The 21202-nt window shown below is 42.8% G+C and overlaps 2 protein-coding genes across 2 annotated transcripts; one reads left to right on the top strand and one right to left on the bottom strand.

Moving 5' to 3' along the window:
- Positions 1-3787: 3787 nt before the first annotated feature.
- LOC136365515 (claudin-19-like) lies at positions 3788-17063 on the top strand. The gene is made up of 6 exons (XM_066326038.1): positions 3788-3838; positions 4251-4523; positions 12154-12318; positions 12467-12548; positions 15097-15207; positions 16510-17063. Exons 2-6 carry the CDS (start codon positions 4304-4306, stop codon positions 16607-16609), a joined length of 678 nt encoding a protein of 225 aa, XP_066182135.1. The 5' UTR covers positions 3788-3838; positions 4251-4303; the 3' UTR covers positions 16610-17063.
- A 301-nt stretch (positions 17064-17364) lies between these two features.
- DUSP28 (dual specificity phosphatase 28) lies at positions 17365-19958 on the bottom strand. The gene is made up of 2 exons (XM_066326039.1): positions 19588-19958; positions 17365-18712 (listed from the first exon to the last, which is right to left on the bottom strand). The coding sequence occupies exons 1-2, from the start codon at positions 19933-19935 to the stop codon at positions 18572-18574; spliced, it is 489 nt and encodes a 162-aa protein (XP_066182136.1). The 5' UTR covers positions 19936-19958; the 3' UTR covers positions 17365-18571.
- Between the last annotated feature and the right edge of the window lie 1244 nt (positions 19959-21202).

Raw genomic sequence — 21202 nt, 5'->3', positions numbered from 1 at the left:
TAAGAATCCCACCATTTACCCATGAGTGTTCCCCAAATGCTCCTTGAACTCTGTCAGGCGGGACAATGCGGCCACTTCCTTGGAGAGCCTGCTCCAGTGCCCCTCCACCCTCTGAATGAAGAACCTTTTATAATATCCAACCTAAACCTGCCGTGACACAACTTGAGGCCATTCCCTCAGGTCCTGTCAGTGCCTGTCTCTCCTCTTCTCCTCACGAGGAGGTTCAGACTGCCATGAGGCCTGCCCTCAGTTTCCCCCAGGCTGAATGGACCAAGTGTCCTCAGCCTCTGCTCATAGGCCTTCTCAAGGCTCTTCTCCATCCTTGTGGCCCTCCTTTGGACAGTCTCGAATGACTTAATGTCTCTGTATTGTGGTGCCCCAAACTCCCCGCAGGACTCGAGGCGAGGCCATCCCTGAGCAGGGCAGACGGGAACAATCCCCACGCTGGCCTGGCTGGCGATGCTGTGCCTGCTGCCCCCCAGGACACAGCTGGCCCTCCTGCTTGCCAGGGCACTGCAGATTCATATTCAGCTTGCCATTGACCCCCAGGTACCTTAACATGGCACTGCTTTGCAGTTCCCCAGTTCGTAGCTATATCGGGGTTGTCCCAACCCAGGTGCAGAATCCAGCACTTTTCCTTTGTAAACTTCACACAGCTGGTGATTGTCCAGCCCTCTGATTTATCAAGGTATCTCTGCATGGCTGATTTATTGTATTGCTCTCTAGAAGCCTTATGGAACAGGCAGAGCCTGTTTCCTCCTAGCCTGCAGCCCAGGAGGCGAGGTGAAGGCTGGAGCTGCTGCCTCAGCATTGCCTTGCTCGGTGTGTGGCCCCACATCACACTGCCACACCTCAGCGCCTTCCCTCCCGAGCTCCTTCACCCTGCCCTGCCTCACCTCACCCCACCTCACCTCAGCTCAGCTCACCACCGGGCTGCTCCAGCAAAGGGCTGCTGGGTGACCAGATTCCCACCCCACCACCTCCTTCCAGGCTCTTCCCTGTGTCTGTAGCAAGGATAGTTTAGCCAGCAGGACCAGGGAAGTGATCATCCCCTGTGCTCGGTAAGAGTGAAGCCACATCTCCAGTTCTGCCTGCAGTTTTGGGCCCCTCACTTTAAAAAGGACGTTGGAGTGTGTCCAGCAAAGGGCACCAAGGCATGTGAGGGGTTTAGAAAACTTGTCTTGTGAGGAGTGGCTGAGGGAGCCGGGGTTGTTTAGTCTCCAGGAGCTCAGCAGGGACATCCTTGCTCTGTACAGCTCCCTGGCAGGAGGCTGGAGTGAGATGGGCCAGTCTCTTCTGCCATGTCTGCAGTGAGAGGACCAGAGGAATTGGCTTTAAGCTGAGGCAGGAGAATCAGGTTAAAGATTAGAAACATATTTGTCCCTGTTCAGGAGGTCAGGCATCACCAGAACAGGCTGCCAGGGAGGTGGTGGAGGTGCTCCAAAGGCGGCTGGACCTGGTGCTGGGTGGTGTGGTCTAGTGGCTTCGGGGTACAGTGGCAGTACTGTGTGGACAGTTGGACCGGATGATCTGAAAGGTCTCTTCCAACCTTGGTGATTCTATGATTCTGTAGTTACCCCCACACACCTGAGCAGGTGCCACAGTTGCCCCGTGGTCGCCTTGCTGCTGGCTGGGGCTCCTGCTCTCTGGCTCTGTGCTGCTCTTCCCAGCACCATCTCCATGCCAGGAAAGCTCTGCAGCGCTGGAGAGCTGTTAGCAGAGAACAGTCTGCTGTACACACTGCCAGCCTCCTGAAATTAAATGGGAAAAGAAAACAGGGGCTTGCTTTGAAAGGAGCTTGCAAGTCTGAAGAACTTGGGTGCACCTTCCTGGTTGCCTGTTTGCTGTGGAGAGATACTCCTGAGACAGCAAAGCCACCTACATGATGCCAGTCATGCCTGGGCTGCCAGGCAGAGTGCAGAGCTGCCAAAATCCAGCAGCAGAACAAACAGTGGTTTATCTCAAGGCTGCACGTGGAGGGCAAGAGGCAGCAGTCGTGTATTGCAGCAGGAAAAATCCTGCACAGGTGCGAGGAACATGCTCCAAGGAGAATGTTGTGAGCAAATTCCAGCTCTGGAGACTGCTCTGTTGTGACTGGGTAAGACTTGGGTGACTTGACCCAACACTGAAACTCTGCTTTAGCGGGAGGTTGGCATCCATGTGGCTCTCTATAAATTACCCAAGGTAATTTATAGTTTGTTGTGAGAAGGCAAAGTTAATAGCAATATGATCTGCATATTGTAATTGCAAGTGCCTATAAGACTGATTAGGTTATTAAGACGTTATGACAACTAGAAGAGCAAAGTTAAAAATCATATTCTTTGGGAGTGGTAGGAAATTAATTAACGTTGTTTTGTTTTGTTGGGGTTTTTTGTTTGTTTGTTTTCCCCTAACTAGTAGTGAAAAGAGTTTGCCTTCTCACCCCAAGGTCAGACTCTGACCAGAGAAAACCTCTGTGAGCTGTAGTGGAAACTGCTTTAAGTGGTTTAGTACTGTATTTAAATTTGCATTTTATCTCTTTCTGATTGCACTGGTGGCCATGGGTCAGCCTCAGAATTTGCTTGAACTAAGAAGTGATTAGTAGGTTCAAAGACATATATTGCTGATGTTAGAAATGTGTTGTAGTTGAAACCAGTGTTGTAATCAATGCTCTTTCTCTGTTTTTCTACGTAACAAAATGAAAAAGAAGTAAAACAGGTTTTTAACTTTCAATTTTAGACACTTTTACTCCTCATTTTTGTTCCAAAAATCTTATCAGGAGTAATTTGTTTATTTAAGTGACTTCAACATTTTTCTTTGCTAACCCTTCCTGCGCTGTGTTTAAACCAGGTATATTTTGGCTGTGATGTTTTTAATGTTAAAGTGATACTTTTTGCTCCCCCAGTTGTTTTTTTTTTTTTTTTTAATCACGTTAGAGCTCTTACTTGCATATGGCCTATGTCTGTACTTTGTGAGGGATGATGCTCTGGACTTTGTGTTTTTATTTGTGTTTGGTTTATTGTCATTCTCCTTTGGACAGCTGCAATGCACATTTGCTATCAACTGTGCCATCACCTCAAACTTATAAACATGACATTGTGTGACAATCAGGTCCTGTAGGGTAGGGTGGAATGGGTTGGAAAGGGATGGATGTGCTGTTGGAATAAAGTATCATCTGGCCAGTCCCATGAGGTTTGTGTGGTAGCAACAGGGTCAGGAAGGGGTGAGTGAGGGTGGCTCCTTGAGACAGAGGAAGGCAAAAAGAGGAGGAACTGCAGCAGCAGAGTGGCTGCAGAGCTGTCCCAGCCTGCCAGACCTCCTTTGGCCATGAGCCCGGGAGGTCTGTCCTGCCTCAGGCCATGGCTGCAGACACAAACAGGTTGGTTTGGTAATGCCATGCACTGGACAGCTGTTCAGCTGTATAGGTCTTCTTTAGGATGCATCCTAAAGCAAATGCATAAAGAATTTCTGGTAAAACAGCCACTGTGGAAAGTTGTAGCAGTGTTTCTGCAGTACTTTGCACTCTGATGGTGCTCGGGCAGCTCAGTGGCCCTGACAAAGCAAATTATATGCCAGGTTAATCTGAGTATATTTGGTACTTACATCAATTTCTGGTAATTTTCCCTTTCACTGACACTTTGCTATAGCGAAAAGCCATGCCAAATCTTTGACATGGCAAACAGTTGGACACGTGCAACAGTTGGACAGGGCTTTAGCCTTGGGTCCTTGATTTTTAGAATGGGACAAAGGTCCTAAAGAGTACAAAACTTTCACTTGGGTGATCGAATCGGTCCTCACAAAGTGCTGACTGGTATCTAGCAGGAAGGTAGAGGAAACAGGTTAGAAACATACCATAAACGTGAGTATCACAATTTATCTTGCTTTAAATTTGAATTGGTAGATACTGTAATTGGGAGATGAATAATTTACTAAAGCATGTGATAGTTTTCATTTTTAAATTAATTTTGAGATAGCAATCAAGTAACGAATGGATGAAACATTGCAAATTAAAATTAGAGGATTCTTTGGTTGAGTCCTCTGGTTTTGCTCTGTTTACATTTTTTTGTGGTAAACGTGTACAATAATGAAAGTTTTCCTAAGAAGATAATGTACAGAATATTCAATTATTCCAGTTACTGAGATTCCAGCTCTACAGCTCCCTTGTGTGATACATTATTTTGTAGGTAGGCATTTTTTTAAATGTTTTTGCAAAGGTCAGGCTTGTGTAAAGGTAACTCCATACACTGTGTGTGTATGAACTGTTTCAACAGGTTTCTGACACCAGAAATTTTGGGAAACCTCTTTGAAGAAAACTTGTGTTGCAATGGCATCATCCTGTCTGCAGATCTGTGCATTGCTGCTGGCTTTAGCAGGATTCACCACACTAGTTTTCACTACCATGTCCAGCAGATGGAAAGTGCTGGACACCACGGCAGAGCTGGTTACTACAGACTGGGTTTCTGAAGGGCTTTGGATGGACTGTGCAGCAACTGCTGTTGGATCAGTAGAGTGCAAGAAATTTCTCTACATGCTGAATTCAGACCGTAAGTGGTCAAGGCATAAAATCCAAGGATGGGGTTTTATTCCTCCTTTCTGGACAGTGTGTTAGCAGGTTGGGGGGCACAGAGTGCAGTTGTCCCACAGGGTCCAGTATGGTCAAACCGTGTAGTGGTTGCAGACAAGTTAAAGGGCCACCATGAAACCAGTGTTCACCCTGCAGCTCGGCTCAGTCACTGCTGTGGCTTTGCTGCCCTCTCTGGTGTGTTGACATAGAGGTATGGGTGACATACAGTAAGTCTGAGAATTTTTTTCAAGTAGTTTTGGAAGAAATAGCATCTTTTCACTCAGCCTGGTTCTTCGGTACAAGCAGATCATAGATCCACAAGCACAGATCCATAAGTTTGTTTGTGCTTTGGTGTGATACAATTATTTGGTGTGAGGAATAATTAGATATTCCAGAACTGGTTTGATACTTTGTGCTAAACCTGTATACCTGGCTATTTTTTCTGGAATTTCTCAGAGGTGGCGATGTATTTTAAACTAAAATACATCTGTGCAATGGGTGCTTCTGTGTTTTCTAGTGTCAACCATGCTAGCAAGGTAGTTCATCTGCAGTTAGAAAGGAAAGAAATGTCTCAGTAGGGGCTGGAAAGTATTTGCTTGAATAGTTCTGGATTTAAAAACCATTTTTCTGTAAACACTATCTTTATGGTAAAGGACTGGGAAGGACTGACATTGAAGTTCTTTGCTCAGCAAACTGAGTATAGATACAACACTGTAGCCTCTGGAAATTGTATTTTGTTAAGTTTTCTGTCTTAAATAGAGCCTTGCATTTATTCTTTTACAGCTTTCATCACGTTATGAGTGATGTTAGTATAATTTCTTCAAGTCTTCCGTGCTTTATAGGTTGCTGATTGCTGTCATTGCTCTTTGTCTGGACGTGTCACAGACTATGAACCTTGTTTTACTTGACACAGATGTGGACTTCCCTGGAGTCAGGGCTGCCTAACTGTAAGGCAGATGTCTAAAGGGTGAGAGTTTACCTCTCAAGATTTGGCATGTTCATGGTTCTTCCACAGGCCCCTTGCTTTGGTGGCCTCATGTGCCTTCATAATGAGGATGCCAGTTTAAGAATAAGTATCAGCATTCCATAACGAGGCCAGAGTTTGTAGCCTCAAAAGGAGGCCAGTCATGTGCTTCCAAGGGTTTTAAAAATATTGCTCATTGCATCAGATCAGCTTTTCACATTGTCCTGGTACCTGTTCAGCTCCTCTCCAGGGCCTTCTCTGTGGAGATACCAGGATGCCCTAAGTTCTGGAAATCAGAGTGATGAGATGGGGCCACCAATGACAGCATTTGGTTCAGCTGACCGGGTTAGGGCAAGCCCAAAGGAAAGCTCCCAAGCTGTGGAAGGTGCTGATGTGAAGCTCTCAAAACCAGCTCTTAAGCCCTGCTGATGCAGAGCCTCTTGCAGAGCAATACTGGCTGATATGCCCATTGCTTGACAAGCTGCAGTTTACAAAATTTAGTGAAGAATAGCCTTATGTTCTTTAACGCATTGGAGAGTGATTTCCTGAAGGGAATTATTAAAATGCCTGGTGCTGTATAGGAAAACTCATGCACTTCAGGTCTGCAGTTTAATCTTTTCTCTTTATATGTGTGCTTTATGTCTGCCTGTTGAAATACATTTCTTAACTAGGAAGGGATTTCTAAAAATTATACTCCTAGTTTTCTTATTTCTATCCTTGGCAGCAGTATAACAGCCAGGGTTACTTGCTTCAAGGTCCCAACTATCTCACCTTTGAAAGTGCTGTCAGCAGAAGTGATTGCTGAGATCACCAGCATAGCACCAGCGTATGAGTAAACTAGCTGGAAACTCTTTGAAGGGCTTTTAATGAAATGCAGATATTCCAGGGTACTGGTACAGTGTGTTCATTTTACCATGCCATCACTTGTCAAGTTGCAGTGACTTAGCAGAAGGAGAGAATCCTGTAAGTCACCTGAGATCAATTCTTACCACACACTATCTGGTTTCCTTAAAAGATTGCAAGTTTCGAGCTGCACAGGATCACACTGCCAAATATGGTCTTGTTTAAATCTATGGCAGTGATCCTCTTGACTGCCATGGAGCCAAAATGTCATAGTGGCGTAATTAATACATTTTGGCAGCTGAACCTACTACCTACAGCATCAGCTCGAAGTGACCAGTGAATTTTGATGAAAAACAACAAATACCTGTTAGGGACAAGTTGTGGCTCTCTCAAAGACTAATCCTTCTGGTGGTGTTTACATAAATGATGTAGACCTGTTACCACGTTGCATCATAGCAGAATTATTTTATGAAGAAACTCTGACTCCATTTCCTGGAGATAAGAGCGGGTTATCACTGCAAGAGATGGTTAACCCTGTTTGCATCCACAAGCAGTTTAAAGTATTAGCATGAGTGAGTGATGTGAATTGAGTCTACAATTCTGTCTTGCCAACAGCAAAAGCAACTAAACTGAGTTTGACATATGCTTTCCTTAGAATAGTTTTTTTAAAATCCTAAGGTATTCTAACAAACAGATGCAATTTACTGATATGTATTATTTTTCTTACAGCTGTTTTTCTTCATAATTTTATTCCTTTTGAGACAGATCTGTCACACTAGCTCCTTAATTTCCTTATATTTCAATTCCATGATACATACATTATTACAATTGTAATAAATTGTACAATTGTACAGTGTAGGTGGGGCTGTTTTTACAACTGAATGTATTTAGCTGTAGATCAATAGACAGTAAAATATTAAAGAAAACCACTCATCCATAAACTTTACCTTCCTGAAAGAAGCTGGCAGTACAGTTATTGTGGATTACTTATGACCATAACTCCAAAAACTGCTAAATTTTCTAGCAGAATCCTGTATAAAGCTTCTGTCCCCAAGCTGTTTTATATTTGAGTCCTCAAGAAAATATTACACAGAAGCTTTTTGATTTGACAGCAATAATAAAATTACAAGCATTTTAAATCCAGTGTAAAATCTAGTTGACTTCAGAAAAGAGACAGAAATAAAACATTTGCCTATATCATCAGTCTTCCACAGTATTTTTGTAGAAATACTGACTGGAGTTTCTAGGCTGAGGAAAAGAATAGGCTCATTTTTCACTTCCTATTAGAAAAAGAGTTATTATTGTCACTTTTTTTACACGCTAATATCTTTATCATGAACTGCTCCCACTTCTTATTGTCATGCCCAGTAAGCCTTATCTATGGGGAAAGAGCAAAGAGCAAAGGTAGACTCATTTTGGAGTGAAACGCAGAGATAAAACAGCAAGGAGGCTTCTGAAAGGCTTCACTTGATTGTAATCTAATTATAAGGATATTTAACTGTTACTACTCACAAGCATGACTGCTGCGTTGGAAATTGTTGGCTTTATTTTGTGCTTGGGTGGGTTAGCAGTTATTGGAGCTACTTTGCCAAATAATTACTGGAGAGTCTCTAGTGTGCATGGTTCTGTGATCACATCAGTTACGTTGTATGAAAACCTGTGGAAGAGCTGTGCACAAGACAGCACTGGAGTATCCAACTGCAAGGATTTTGACACCATGCTTGCACTGCCTGGTAGGTGACTTTGTGCAGCCTTGTTTATATTCCTTAGGAACTTATTGGCAAAAAGTAGTAAGGCTTTTGTTTTGGTAATCTAGTTATTCTGGGAAATAACTGGCCAAGAAGGACTTTTGTGGGCTGAAGTAATAAAAATCTCTCAAGCAGCAGAACGTGTCAGGCATGTTAGGAAAGGCTATAAAATAAGGCGAATGAAGTCGGTTCATCAAGTGTTTAACAGGCATTTAAAGTGGGTTGTAATCTCTTCTCTAGCACCTCGTGGGATGTCTCAGTAGGAGACATTTTTAAACTATTTGTTTATTTGGAATTATTGTGTAGACCATCTTTTGCAATACTTCATAGCTAATGTACTGTAGCTGGAGTCTTTTCATGTAACAGGGAATACTGGTTTTAGCTGCAAAGCGGTAGTGGTTTTTGTGAGTTGAGACTGGAAATTGTAGATAATCCAAGAAATACATGATTATATGTTATACATACTATAACATATTACATTATAACTTATAGAATTAGTGTATGCTATTAATTAATATATGATTAGGCTTGTTAACCAATGCTAATTACTGTCAGGGCTTGTTAACTAAAGTCTATTTGGATGTTGTTTTAAATATCAAGAAATTTAGATCTGCTGGTCCCTGTCCTCTCTATCAATCTTCATCATAACTGTTGTCCTCAAATGCCCAACTAGGCAATATTCTGTGGATAGTAAGCATGTTTATAGACAGCAAAGCTGTTTTTTATTAATCTTGAATAATTCAGTATGTAGATACTTATTCGGAATAAAAATGCATTTTTTTTTCTAGCTGAATCCGCCCTAGGAGGTGGGTAAAGTAAATAGGTAGGAGAATACTTCTAATCTGAAGAATGTGTAATATAGGATTAGTGGGAATGAGGTGTTAAATTCACTTTCTCCCTCAATCTGAAGTAAAGGCTGTTTGTTGTTGACCAGCTCTAACACTTGCATAGCAATTCTCTGGAACTGTGTTCAGTATTTAGGGAATAATCTGTTCTTTTCATCTTTCAGTCTTCTCTAACAATTGCTTTTAGAGGAACATAACCCTATTTAAACATCTTAGCCTCAGTAACAGCAGGATCATTCCATCAGACATTATCCTCTGCAGAGCACTAATGTCAGTGTGCACCAGCACTGCTGGACTTAATGATCTGAGGGATCTTTGCCAGCCTTAATGATTCTGTGATTTTATTTGGTTCTTGTAAAAACCACTCCAAGGGCTGGTTTGTAGCCTTACTGCCACTGACTCCAGGCAGCATCTTGTCATTGATGTGTTTACACGGGGTGTTTCCTCTGAGAGTATTGTGGAGATTTGGGCCATAGGCCCGCAGGAGATCAGCATCTGGAGAAAAAAGTGGGTTTGAGAGAACCTGGTGGGGGTCAGAAAAGAGCACCGTGAGTGTTAAAGCAAACAGAACAGAAGGCAAGCCACAGCAGGGCTCCTGAGAGCGACAGATAACAACTTGGAGTCAGCAGGAAGGAGAAAAGTGGGGCCAGAGAGTAAATGACTGGTTCAGACTCTGAAGTGAATTTAGTGAAGATTAGGTTTGATCTGTTGAAGGGGAGATCAGTCCTGCAGTTGAGAAGATGGCAGTATAATTGAGGGCGGGGGAAAGGAAAAAACTACTTGCAAAACCATGAAGATAAAACATTTTTAGGAAGGAAAGCTGAAAAAGAAAAGTCAGAAGACAGTGGATGGTAGTAACAGTTGAGAGAACAGCTGGGCAAAGTGGGTAAGAAAATGGGTTTGGTAACAACAAAGGCTCAGCAGACAGTGGGACTTCTGAGAAACATCCATAGCGCTTGCAGATATGAACCAAGGCAGATTAAAAATTACCATGGCCACTTTAGGTATGTTTCAAATTCCTGTTTAGAAATGTAACTGAAACTGCTGCGAGGATTCCAGGGGCTGGAGGAAGGGCAAAAGAAAAAACCAAAGTGTCTTTGTTACCTTCCATCAGAAGGACAGTGAAGATTTTCCACAGAACTTTCCTTATTGGCAACTGAGCTATGTGGAATATTCTGGGTTTTGCTTTATGTATGGGAAAAGCCAGACTTGGTTCTTTTGAACCAATTTAATTTTAGTTCACTAAACCATTAGTCTAAATGACAAATACTTGAAGTGAGGAGCTTTTTAAGTGCACAATGTTGCACAAGATTGAAACCATGACTGGCTACTCCATATAGCTAGCACTGTCTGTCTAGTCACAACTAAGTCAAACATTTGATATAAGTAGTTGCCAAAGCTTTGTAAACTTCCTTCCTTTCCCCCTGCTCCCTTCTTTTTAAGGTTCCATAGGTTTTTTTCTAATGCCAGGATTTGGGGATAATTTCTTACAATTGGTGTGTACTAATAAAATGAACTGACTTTGTATCTCGTTAAAGAAGCTATGTTTAAAATAAAAAATTGAGTTTTCTGAATTGTGAACTAAAGTCCTCAGTTAAAGCTGTTGAGGCTATGGTATTGTGGTACAGTTGTATGAAATCCCTTTCCCATTGGATTGCAAGCAAGGGGATGTTTGTATGTCCTGGAAGGATAAGGGGAGTCCCATGTAGGAGTCCCTGAGGCCTGAAATGTGAGTTGTTGGGCCCTGCTGGGTGACTGCCATGGTGTAAGATCCCAAACCTGAAAGCAGCATTGTTGAGTTTTGAGCAGCATTGATACCTTAACAGTATCTTCTGCAGGCAAAACCCTTGAACTGTTACTGGTATTTTGAAGGGTCTTTCCACTTTTACTACTATCTTCATATTTTTCCTTGAAAATTTTAAATATAGTGCTGAACAAAGCATTAACTTCATCACATGATTTTAGCCTTTAATTATATTTATCTCATGAGTGCTTATTGCTATCTTTGATCACACTTAGCTTGTAGGACCAGTACTCTTAAGCCACATTAGGCTGAGTTGGAGTGTGGGTATCACTTTGCCTCCTGTCTCTCTGTCTGATTTCTGTTGTCTGGGGAGTTACAACTCACTCCACTACAGAACTAGATGGCAGGTTATAGTGGAGGACATGGAGGTGGCCAGGGAGAAAGAGCTGGAATGCTGGCATCAATGATGTGAGTGTCCAGGATGATTCAAATAGTGGAGTCATAGAATCATTTAGGTTGGAAGAGAACTTAAAGATAATCAAGTCAACAAAGTTAGCAGTTGTGACCCTGCCAGATTGTGACGCTTGGCATGTTTATCTCCCAACAAAGGTGCCGAAATGCCATTTGACCTGGAGCCTGCCAAATACAGGGTGTTTTTTTTTTTTTTTTTTTTTTTTAGGAGGATTTTAAAGGAGCCCAAAGTCCTTGTTTGACCTTCTTTCTTAGGCTGATTAATAATCTACTCCTGGCTTTTGTGCAATTGATACCTAGATGTGAAGACTAGGAGCTTAAAGGATGCAGAATTGCCAGCATACCCCAATACCTACAGATTCCCCAATGTGCCCACAGCAGCTGGAACCTCTCCAAAGGGGAATGTCCTAGGGAGGAGTGCTGCAGCTCTCAGATGCACTCACCTTCTGTTTGTTACACTGAGTTTGAAGTACACTGCTAACTTGAGCACAATTCTTTCCTATCTCTCCCTGGAAACAGCAAAGCTGGCACCTTTCTCCAGTGCCTCAGTAGTGCCAGAGCCTTGCACACCTTGACTGTGACCTGGATTTCAGATGTGTCCTGTGCACTCAGCTGTACACGTTAGGAATTCAGGACTTGTGAATGGATGACTTCTTCCTGCTCCTGCAAATGACCATGTATACCACTAGGCATTTTCACAGGAATGGAAGGGATGAGTGGCTTGCTGTAGTTTTTCAGGATTTACTAAAGACACAAGGGGATTTGGTGAGCTTATAACGTGTAGGCATAGTTCAACTCTCAAATCTGTTTGACTTGAAGGCTAAACACACTTGGGTTTGGAGGTTTCTCTGAACCATATGACAAAGTTAGACAAGATTCATTCATTACTGCACCTGTTAATTTTGTCACTTCCTCTAATCACTTTTATTTTTTCAGCACAAGTTTAATGTAATTTCTGTATAGATCCTGATTTGTTTTCTCTTTTTCTGTCTTAGCTCACGTTCAGGCATGCCGTGCTCTGATGATTACTTCCATCCTTTTGGGATTCTTAGCAGCAGTAGTCTCACTGCTTGGTATGAAGTGCACAAACGTTGGGTTGAGTGATGAAGATGGAAAAATGAAGTTTACTGTCACAGGAGGATTTCTTTTTATTTTAGCAGGTAATGTCAAGGCTAAAATGAGAGCACTATTGATACTTCGTATTGCTTTCACACCAAGATTAAATGAAATTACTTTTTCTTGGTTTAAATCTGTTCCAGCCATTAAAGGAATCATTCACCTCTGTGCTTTTTAAACTTTTTCTCGTAGGTCTTTGTTCCATAGTGGCTATTTCTTGGTATGCTGCAATGATTACTGCTCAGTTTTTTAACAAACTGTACGCTGGAACCAGGTAAGTTAATGTATCTGTCATAACAAACTCCATCGTGTGTTAGACAGCTGCACTAACCTCAGCTGCTCCAGAGTTTCAGAACCTGGATGGATCCCATTATCCAGTCCTACAGGAGGGAAAAATGTATGCAGGGAATCTTTTCACCTCAGAGATGTTGGTGGGGAGGGAGGAGATTTCTCTTTTGGAAGAGTTAGTGAATGTGTGAGGAATACCAACCCAGCATCTGAAGGGGTTTTGTATGGCGTTTGCATTTTCTTGAGAGACTCAAGTCTGTATCTCAATGTTATGAAGAAGAAAAGGTAAAATTCTTAATCTGCTTTGGCCTTTAGACCAAAAGAGGTACAAAACTCAAGTTCTGGCTAGAATAAAGTACCTCAGATGTACACGCAAGAGAAAATCGCATGGAAACCAGATTGAGCTTGTATTAGTGACCTGCAGAGAAATCTGCTGCCTGTTAGACTATACACTAACAGCTCAACATCTGTTTGTCTTATGAGTTAAAATGAGGCAAACTTTGTGGGATTATCAGCTAGTAAAGCTGCATACAAACAAGTTTCGAGGTATAAAAGCCCTTGCTCTTTGTCTGATATAAAAGTAACAGTTGTCAAAACCAAATAGCAGCTTATGGCACCTTATCTAGGTGCCCTGTTTAGCAATGAGGAACAGGAGTAGAGGTGACTGGGCCTCTCCTTCAGAGAGGGGGAAAAAGAGAGGGAAACATACTGTCTGTGGAATATGAGACATCTATAATATACTTCTACCAAGTATATAATTCATAGATTAGTAAACTATAAATTGTTAGTTGCTAGGATCATATTTGAGGTGTTTTGTAAGTTCCTGCCCAGGAATCAATTCAAGGAAGTCAGAGGTGAAGTGCTTTGTGATAAATCAAAGTACTTGATGCAATTGCTTTTGTTGTTTGTCAGTTTTCCCTGTGTTTTCTATGAAGTGCTTAGAAAGAAATTGTATTTGTGCAGTTACTTTTTGTTGCTTTATATCCCCTTGAGAGAACTATATGAAGGGTAATAAATACATTAGAGAACTGCAACAACCGTTGATAAGGAATTTCGGTTAGTCGGATAGTTGGTGTGTTTTATAGCTACCTGCCATAGCTTTGGGGCTTCAACATCAATGCCTGTTAATCAGTTACCAGGTGGTTTGCATTCAGTAGCTAAAGAATTTTTTTTTAATATCTAAACCTCATGTTTAGGGTATTGATTCACTGAGCAATTCTTAGAGGAATTAAGTTTGATCATTGGTAAAGCTGGACATGGAGTCTGTGAGGAAGGTTTAAATTCCATTGCATGCCAGTATTGATCTTCATTCTTAAGAGACTGGCAAATCTGGTTTTTCAGATTGCATTTTTTTGGTCTGACTTCAACAAATTAATGAAGCTGACCTCTGCTAATTCTTAGAGGAGTTTCTCTTACAGCTCTGAAGGCAAACTAAATTCTCCTGCAGATGTCTCCTATATACTTTGCTTTGGTATATAGGAGACTGGTGAGCGGAAATGATTGCAGGCCCTGGGCAATGTGCAATTTGTTCTCCTGGGGTTTTTTGATAATGACTCTCTGCTTGTTCCATATTTGGAAGTCCCTAAACCAGTGGTTCCCATGTGTGATGAGAACATGGAGAGCTGTGAACCTGTGTAAACCTCTGAAACCCTCCTGTTAGCAATGGATTCTGGAGTCAGAAGCTTTGACACTTATGAATAATTGTGTTTCCAAGTGGAAAGAAAATACAAATCTCTGGTTCTGTGCTACCTTCAATGCAGTCCATGGCACTTATTTTGCCCTTATATTGGTTATCTCAGACCACAGATGTACAAGTGGATATAGTTTTTGTCTGATCATAAAAATTTGTTTTTCCTCTTTTTACGAAACTCCTGACAGACTTTTCCAGACTCAGTTGTCTCTAGTCTTTGGGACAAATTCATTATCAATGAATTTCTTGGACTAGACTAGGGGGTTTCCTGAAAGGTATAGTTTTGTACAGTAAAATAGAGAAGTATTCTTTTCCAGCCTGGGACATGCATAAATGCCTTTCACCCATACAGCTACAGAGGGTGCTGAATATCCTTTAGGATATCTAAGTTTGAAAACTAGCCCTATACAATCAGCTACTTGTAAGTGACCTAGTGTTCTGTCCATAGAAAACTGATGTCTGTGGTCAGCACATATGGACAGTAAGATCTGTATCATTCAGTTTCACAAAATCATTCCAATGACACAGCCAATAAAAGGGCAAAATAAGTGTTGTGGATTGCAGAGGTTTGTCATTATTATTTATTATTAACAATTTGTTAAATATACACAATTATTTATTGCTACTTATCTTTATGTTACTTAGTACACTCTGTACTGTCACTAATTTGGCAGAGCAACTCTATACAAATGAGAGTTTTACTGAGCAGATACAAAGCCAGATCTGTTCTCTGTAAACTGTTGAAGTGCCTTTCAGTTAGCGGATTTCTATGCAGATTGGAATTTGTTTGACTGGCTTTGTGATCCTGTTAAAAGTTGTTTCCATAAAATCTTTCATGTTTCAGATATGAACTAGGAGAAGGTCTGTACTTAGGCTGGACTGGATCTATACTTTATATGCTTGGTGGGATCTTACTGACCTGTTCATGCAGAGGGAAGGAACAACCAAATTACAGGTAATCTTGGATTTGTCAGTTGAAGTAGTAGCTGTCAATCACATACCACTTTCTCTGTGCACTATTCTGTCTCTCTCTCACTCCCTGGTATAAATATGTATAAATTACAAACAGTGCTCTGGCATGTCACAGACTGGTGATGGCAGGGGATGCTGTACCAAATACTTGTACCTCCCAGGCAGGGTACTGTGCATCACTGTCAGCAGCCACCTCTAACCTGTATTTGGTAAATCTGGACACTGCTGATGGTGAAAATGTGCAGTGAAAGATCATACTGTCACCAAAAGAAAAGTATATAAAACCTCATGATGTATTATTATCCAGTTTCTCTGCAGGACTCACTGTAAGTAAAATATTCAAACACTGTTCAGTTTGCAGAAAGTGTAAAGGCATTTTCCAAAGCAAATGAAATTGATCACTAGAAACACGTTCTTTTTCTTGTTCTTTATGGAAATGTTGCACATCAGATTGAGAAAGGGGAGATTTCTGCTTTCAGTATTTAACCTTTCCTGCATTTTTCTTTTAGTCCTTAATTTTGACACATACAGAAGACCTCTTTGAAGGAGAGGGGTGAAATAGGCAGAAATAGCAGAGGTCCATGTCTACCAGAACTCAAATAGCTTGAAGGTTGTGCTGGCTAAGCTTGAGAGGATTATAATATGCAAGAAAGAAGCATATTCACTGTTAGTGTATTTAATCGTAGGAAAATTTTATCAAAATGTAGTAAGTGAGTGTTCCTCTGATACTCCATTGCCTAATCTGAAACCATTTCAGTTTTATGGTAACATTTCATCAGTCACATTGGACTTTAGATCTTGCTCACCTTACTTTGATACAAAGTACCAAATGTTCTGAAATGTCCTGAAAATCAGGTAAAATTGATACATGAAATAGAAGTTCAACATGATGAATGACAGTTGAAGGGGTTGGGTAAAGATAATTCTGTTTTGTTTCTTCGTCATCCTGATTCCTGTATTAAAACCTGCAGCTTTTACAAAGGTGCTGAGGGCTTCTGCTTTAGGGCCCTGACTGAAATGCCTCGAGGAAGAGCACATGTGAGTTAGGAATCCAGAGTGGCTGAGGTTATGAGAGATGGGCTGTGCAGCCCATCAGGCAGCCCATCCATTCCCCCTTAGCTACCAGAACAATGAGAACAGGAGGCCTCTCATTTCTGCCCCGTTGTGAAGACCGTGCTATAGGTGGGTTGGATACAAAGCTAACTGAGTAACTCCTAAGTATCTGAAACCATGGGCATGTGTCTAATACCTATTAATTTGTTATCTATTTTCTCTTGATTCACAGTCCCAACAAATACGGATACACATCAGCCCAGGCAGCTCCTCAGCCACACACGTACCTCAGGAGCTCTGAGACGGTCATAAGCAACAAGGAGTATGTCTGAGCCTCCAGCCTGCATCACCTGTAGCATTAGTGGGTTATGAACTCAAATAAAGAAGTGAACCACTTCTTTGTTCCAGTTCCAAGTTGCAATCCTATGCCTTAATTTGGAGCAGTACCAGGAGGAGGTATGGCTTTCACTGTAACTAGGAATGGTTTTCAGATGTAAATAGCTTTCTACAGAAGATGCCGTGATGTGAAGCCCCGTGGCATGAAGGTTTTCTGCATGCTGAGAAGCCTGGTAAAATTTAACCAGAGAGCAGCATATGCTGACACTCAAGAGCAATGTTTTCTATTTCAGCTGACTCAAACATGTGGAACTGATAGCTGTATCTGACTGCAAGTTCATATGCCTCACAGTTAGAAATGTGTTGTGTTTTCATTAATATTTAGCTTCCTCCTTTTGTTTAGCAGCTTAAGCTTTTGACAAGAAATAAATTTTGTTCCACAGACTGAAACAGATTGACGAGTGGAATTCCTCTAATAAGGATCTTATGTTATACTGAAATTCTTATTATATATGATAGTCAAGGTTTATAAAAGCTACAAAAATTTTTCTAGCACCTTCAAACTGCAGATGTGCAACAAATTTGTTGCTGGCTGTAATGCAGATATAAAGGATAAATGATGCAGAATGAACAAAACACAGCTGGGAGTGGAGAAAGCATCTGGTGCAAAAATGCCTTGTGGTAACTAAGAAAATTATAGCCTGAAATTTTTATTTTTATTTCTATGGTTTCAGCTTTTAAAATAACTCTAACTCTGAGCAGTTTTTAACTTTGGGAACTTTCACTGCATCTGAATTGTTCTAATCAATGTAATTCCCCAGTGGTTTTATTTTCTGTCATTGTTCCATCATTAGAATTTCTGCCCTAAACTACTCCACTGCTGGCAGCACGTTCACCTTGTGTGAGCACTTAGGCAGATGGCAGTCAGCTAACCATACTTCATATTTATGCTTTCAGCAAGGTGGAATGGAATTTCATCCTGCAGGTTCTCAGGTTCCATAACTTGTCCCTTTTAAATTACAGATGTATTTTTTTGAACTCTGTTTTGGATGGCTAATGATAAACACGTAGCAGTCTGATCAGGAAGTTTCAGGCAGTTTCCTTAGTGGCCCAATAGATACTTTCAGAGGGCGACCTGCAAGCAGTCTCAGCAGAAAAGATTTTGCCATGTTGCAGGAACAGCTGACTTGTAAACTGATACACTAAGGCATGAACTGGGCACTGTTGGAATTAGTAAGTAGAGCTAAAAGGAGTGGTGATTACTTCTAAATTGCCAGTGTCATCTTCTTCCCTCCAGTATCATCTGCAGTTTCTTAAATCATTTCTTTGGTTTTAGAGAATAATTTCAAAAGCTGAAGTGGCACTTAGCTTGCATGGTGGGAGCTGAACTCCTTACCATCACCTGTATATTCTGTCCTGTGGATTTTTGGGTAATTTAGGAACGTACTTTAGTCTAGTTGGACAGAAGGAAAATTGCAGAGACAAAGCATCAACCACTGTCAATTTCCCATCAAAGGTTGTGGCAGCTCATTAACATGAATTATGATCCACTAAGTGAGAGAGAAATTCAGAACTTCCTTAGTCTGGCATCATGTCTTCTAATGGCATTACTGGGAAGTTCAACTGAACAGGAATAAACTCCCTGTGTGGTAACTCCTTCCTTTGCTCAGTACATGGTCACCATATTCAGTGTCATTCAGGGAAAAGAATTGCTGAAGATTCCATGCCTTTCTCTGGTTTGTTTATAGTCCTTCCAACCATTTGCTGATTTTGATGTTATTCCCTGCTTATCTGCCCTGTTTCCATGCATTACCAACAGAAATGGTCTGAATTAATTTAATGAACCATCAACTCAGTTATGGGGATAAAGTGGTTTACATACAGGTGATTTACGAAGTGATCTTTTTTCCTTTTTTAAAAAGTCTGTAGCAAGTCACTTCACTTTCTTTAAAGTATCTTCACACATCACTATTTTTAAGTCCTTTAAGTTTGCTCAGCAGAGCAGACTGCTTTGGTATCTGCAAATCTTCTTCATATCTCTGCAGCTGAGACCAAAATCCTGCATTCGGTTCTGCTACAGGTCTGGCAGTTTTCACAGCCTAGAGAACAGGAGAGACATGGTAGAAGCAAGGTATCCTGCATTTGTGGGAGTCATGCAAATGACTTTTGAACATAAAATTGTGAGAAGATTTACTTTGGTTTTGATGTGGCTACAGATAGCTATTTTGGTGAGCTGACTTCACTCCGTGCTCGCTGGGGACTGACAGGTGGGCCGGGTTACAGAACAGATTCACGGGCAACACACGAGACACAGCTGCTGCTTTGCTGCAAATGGGGAAGTCTCTCACCAAGTGCAGTGACACTGCTCGTGTTTAAGGTGATAGTGTGAAACTTGGTCACTCACTGCACACCTCAGGCTAAATCAGGCAAATGGGCTATCTAGGGTGATACACCTGACAAGTGGGTGAAGGCTAAAAACCCACGGAGCACAAGTAGTTTGTATTGTTTAGGCTTCCTAGGCAATGTCATTGCTTACAGCAGTACAGCTGTGGCTGCCATGCAGCATTCGGCAGGCCTTACAGGATGTTTCTTTGCTGTCTGGAGCTGGCACATAGGAGCAAAACCTGCGGAGCAGTTCCTGCACCCACTCACTTTATGTCTCTGTCTTCACTTAATGTGACTGCAAATGAGAGGGAAGATGTTCATTAAGCTTTGCTTGTTTGCTACCTGTGCTTAAAGCCTATTTGCATTTATACTTATGTTCATCCTAGAAAACCCCGCACTGAAAACTTATTAGACCAAGCTGGACGTGGAAAAACTTTCAGGGGACCGTTTATTCAAACGCTGAATCTCGATATAACTGGTGAGGGGCAGGTGAAAGCACCAAAGTAATTCTACAAGGAATCATCATTTCTCATAAGAAGCAGTGCATTTCTCCCCCAGAAGAGAGTCTGGCTGGCTGTAGGCACATTACCTGGAAGGCGTCCTTGAGCGGGAGCTGCCGGTGTCTCATGAGATAAGCCGTGCAGATGGCGGCCGAGCGGCTGCGGCCGTTCTTGCAGTAGACCAGCGCCTTGCCGCCGGCGCGCACGGCCTCCTCGATGGCGGCTCCGCAGGGCTCGAAGTGCCGGTACAGGTCCTCGGCCGGCTCGTCCAGCACGGGCACTCGGATGCCGCGGACGCGCCGCAGGCCGGGGAACGGCTGCTGCCGGGTGACATTCACGCACAAGGTGACCCCCTCCCGTTCCAGCAGCTCCTCGTCGCACGCTGCCCTGGCCGTGCCCAGGAGCAGCGAGGCCGTGACCGGCCACAGCTGGAGCATCGGCGGTGACGGGGCAGCCCCCGGTGCCGGTGCGGGGCTCCGGGTGCCGCAGCCAGCCAAGCTCTGCTGTGTTTATCCGCTCCGCACCGGCTGGGGCGTAGAGGCTCCAGGCAGGTCCTAGTGCCCGCTGCATCCCGAGAGCTGCACTTGGACAGCTGAAAGCGCTTCCAGAGCCCACAGCTCGCTTGAAAAGCCAGTGGATTTGTACAGTCGCTACCCCCAGAGCAGCTGTTTACCTGCAGTGTTCTGCACGGCAATGCTGCTGCTGTGGGCGGTGCTGTTGGCGCAACGCTGAATTTGTGTCAGGGTGGGTTTAGATTGGGTATTAGAAAAAGATTCTTCACCCAGAGGGTTGTTGGGCACTGGGATAGGCTCCCCAGGACAGTGGGCACAGCACCAAACCTGTGAGAGTTCAGGGTGTGTTTGAACAGTACCCTTGGACACGTGGTGTGACTCTCGGGGATGTTCTGTTCTGTGCAGGAGTTGGACTCAGTGATCCTTGTGGGCCCTTCCAACTCAGCATGTTCTGTGATTCTGTGATTGATCTGATCTTCTCCAGAGCATCTCGGTGCCCCTCACCTACAACAAAAGCATCTTTTGAGTCCCCAGAAAATGATTTACTAGGCTGGCCAGATAGCATAGTGCTAATCTTTCTGGACTTCAGTAGAATTGCTGGTGTGCTGCCAGGGCAGAGAGTATCTTACACCAGAGTGTGCTGACATGGGTTTGAACTGCTCACACGGGTGGGGATGGGCCAAGCCCAGCCAGGTGAAGGTCACATTGGTCAGTGCTGGGCAGGTGCTGCTGGGCTGGTCACAGGTTCCAGCTGCTTCCTGGAGGTTGAGCTGTTTCAACCCTTTGTTTTCAGGCAAAACAGGAGCACTTGGCTGATACTTGCTGCTGACACAAAAATGAACCTGAGCTGTTGCGGCAGCAGAGCACAGACCAGTGTGAGATGCAGTGGCACCTATTAAGGAATTAGAAGTGAGGTACATGGATGAGCTTTTATTTGACCATGGAGGAAGGAGAATTTGACCTGCCACACTCCTGCCATCATTTGTGCCAATAGCACAGGCCTGTCAGTGAGATGTTGGCTCTCTCACATGAGCACAAGAGCATGGTGTCCCCTCCTGTTATCCTGCACATGCCTCAGCTCCCACATGTTGGCTTATTCATGTACCCCCTTGCTTCCTGTGCTCTGGGCATGTGGCTGGTGCAAGGCCCCAGGAGGCACGATTCAGGCTGGGATTCTGCAGCTGGAAAGGAG

This window comes from Sylvia atricapilla, chromosome 10, assembly GCF_009819655.1.
Source record: "Sylvia atricapilla isolate bSylAtr1 chromosome 10, bSylAtr1.pri, whole genome shotgun sequence".
In the NCBI taxonomy this organism is placed as follows: domain Eukaryota; kingdom Metazoa; phylum Chordata; class Aves; order Passeriformes; family Sylviidae; genus Sylvia; species Sylvia atricapilla.
The sequence above is the reverse complement of the archived record's forward strand: the minus strand, read 5'-3'. Positions and strand labels throughout refer to the sequence as shown.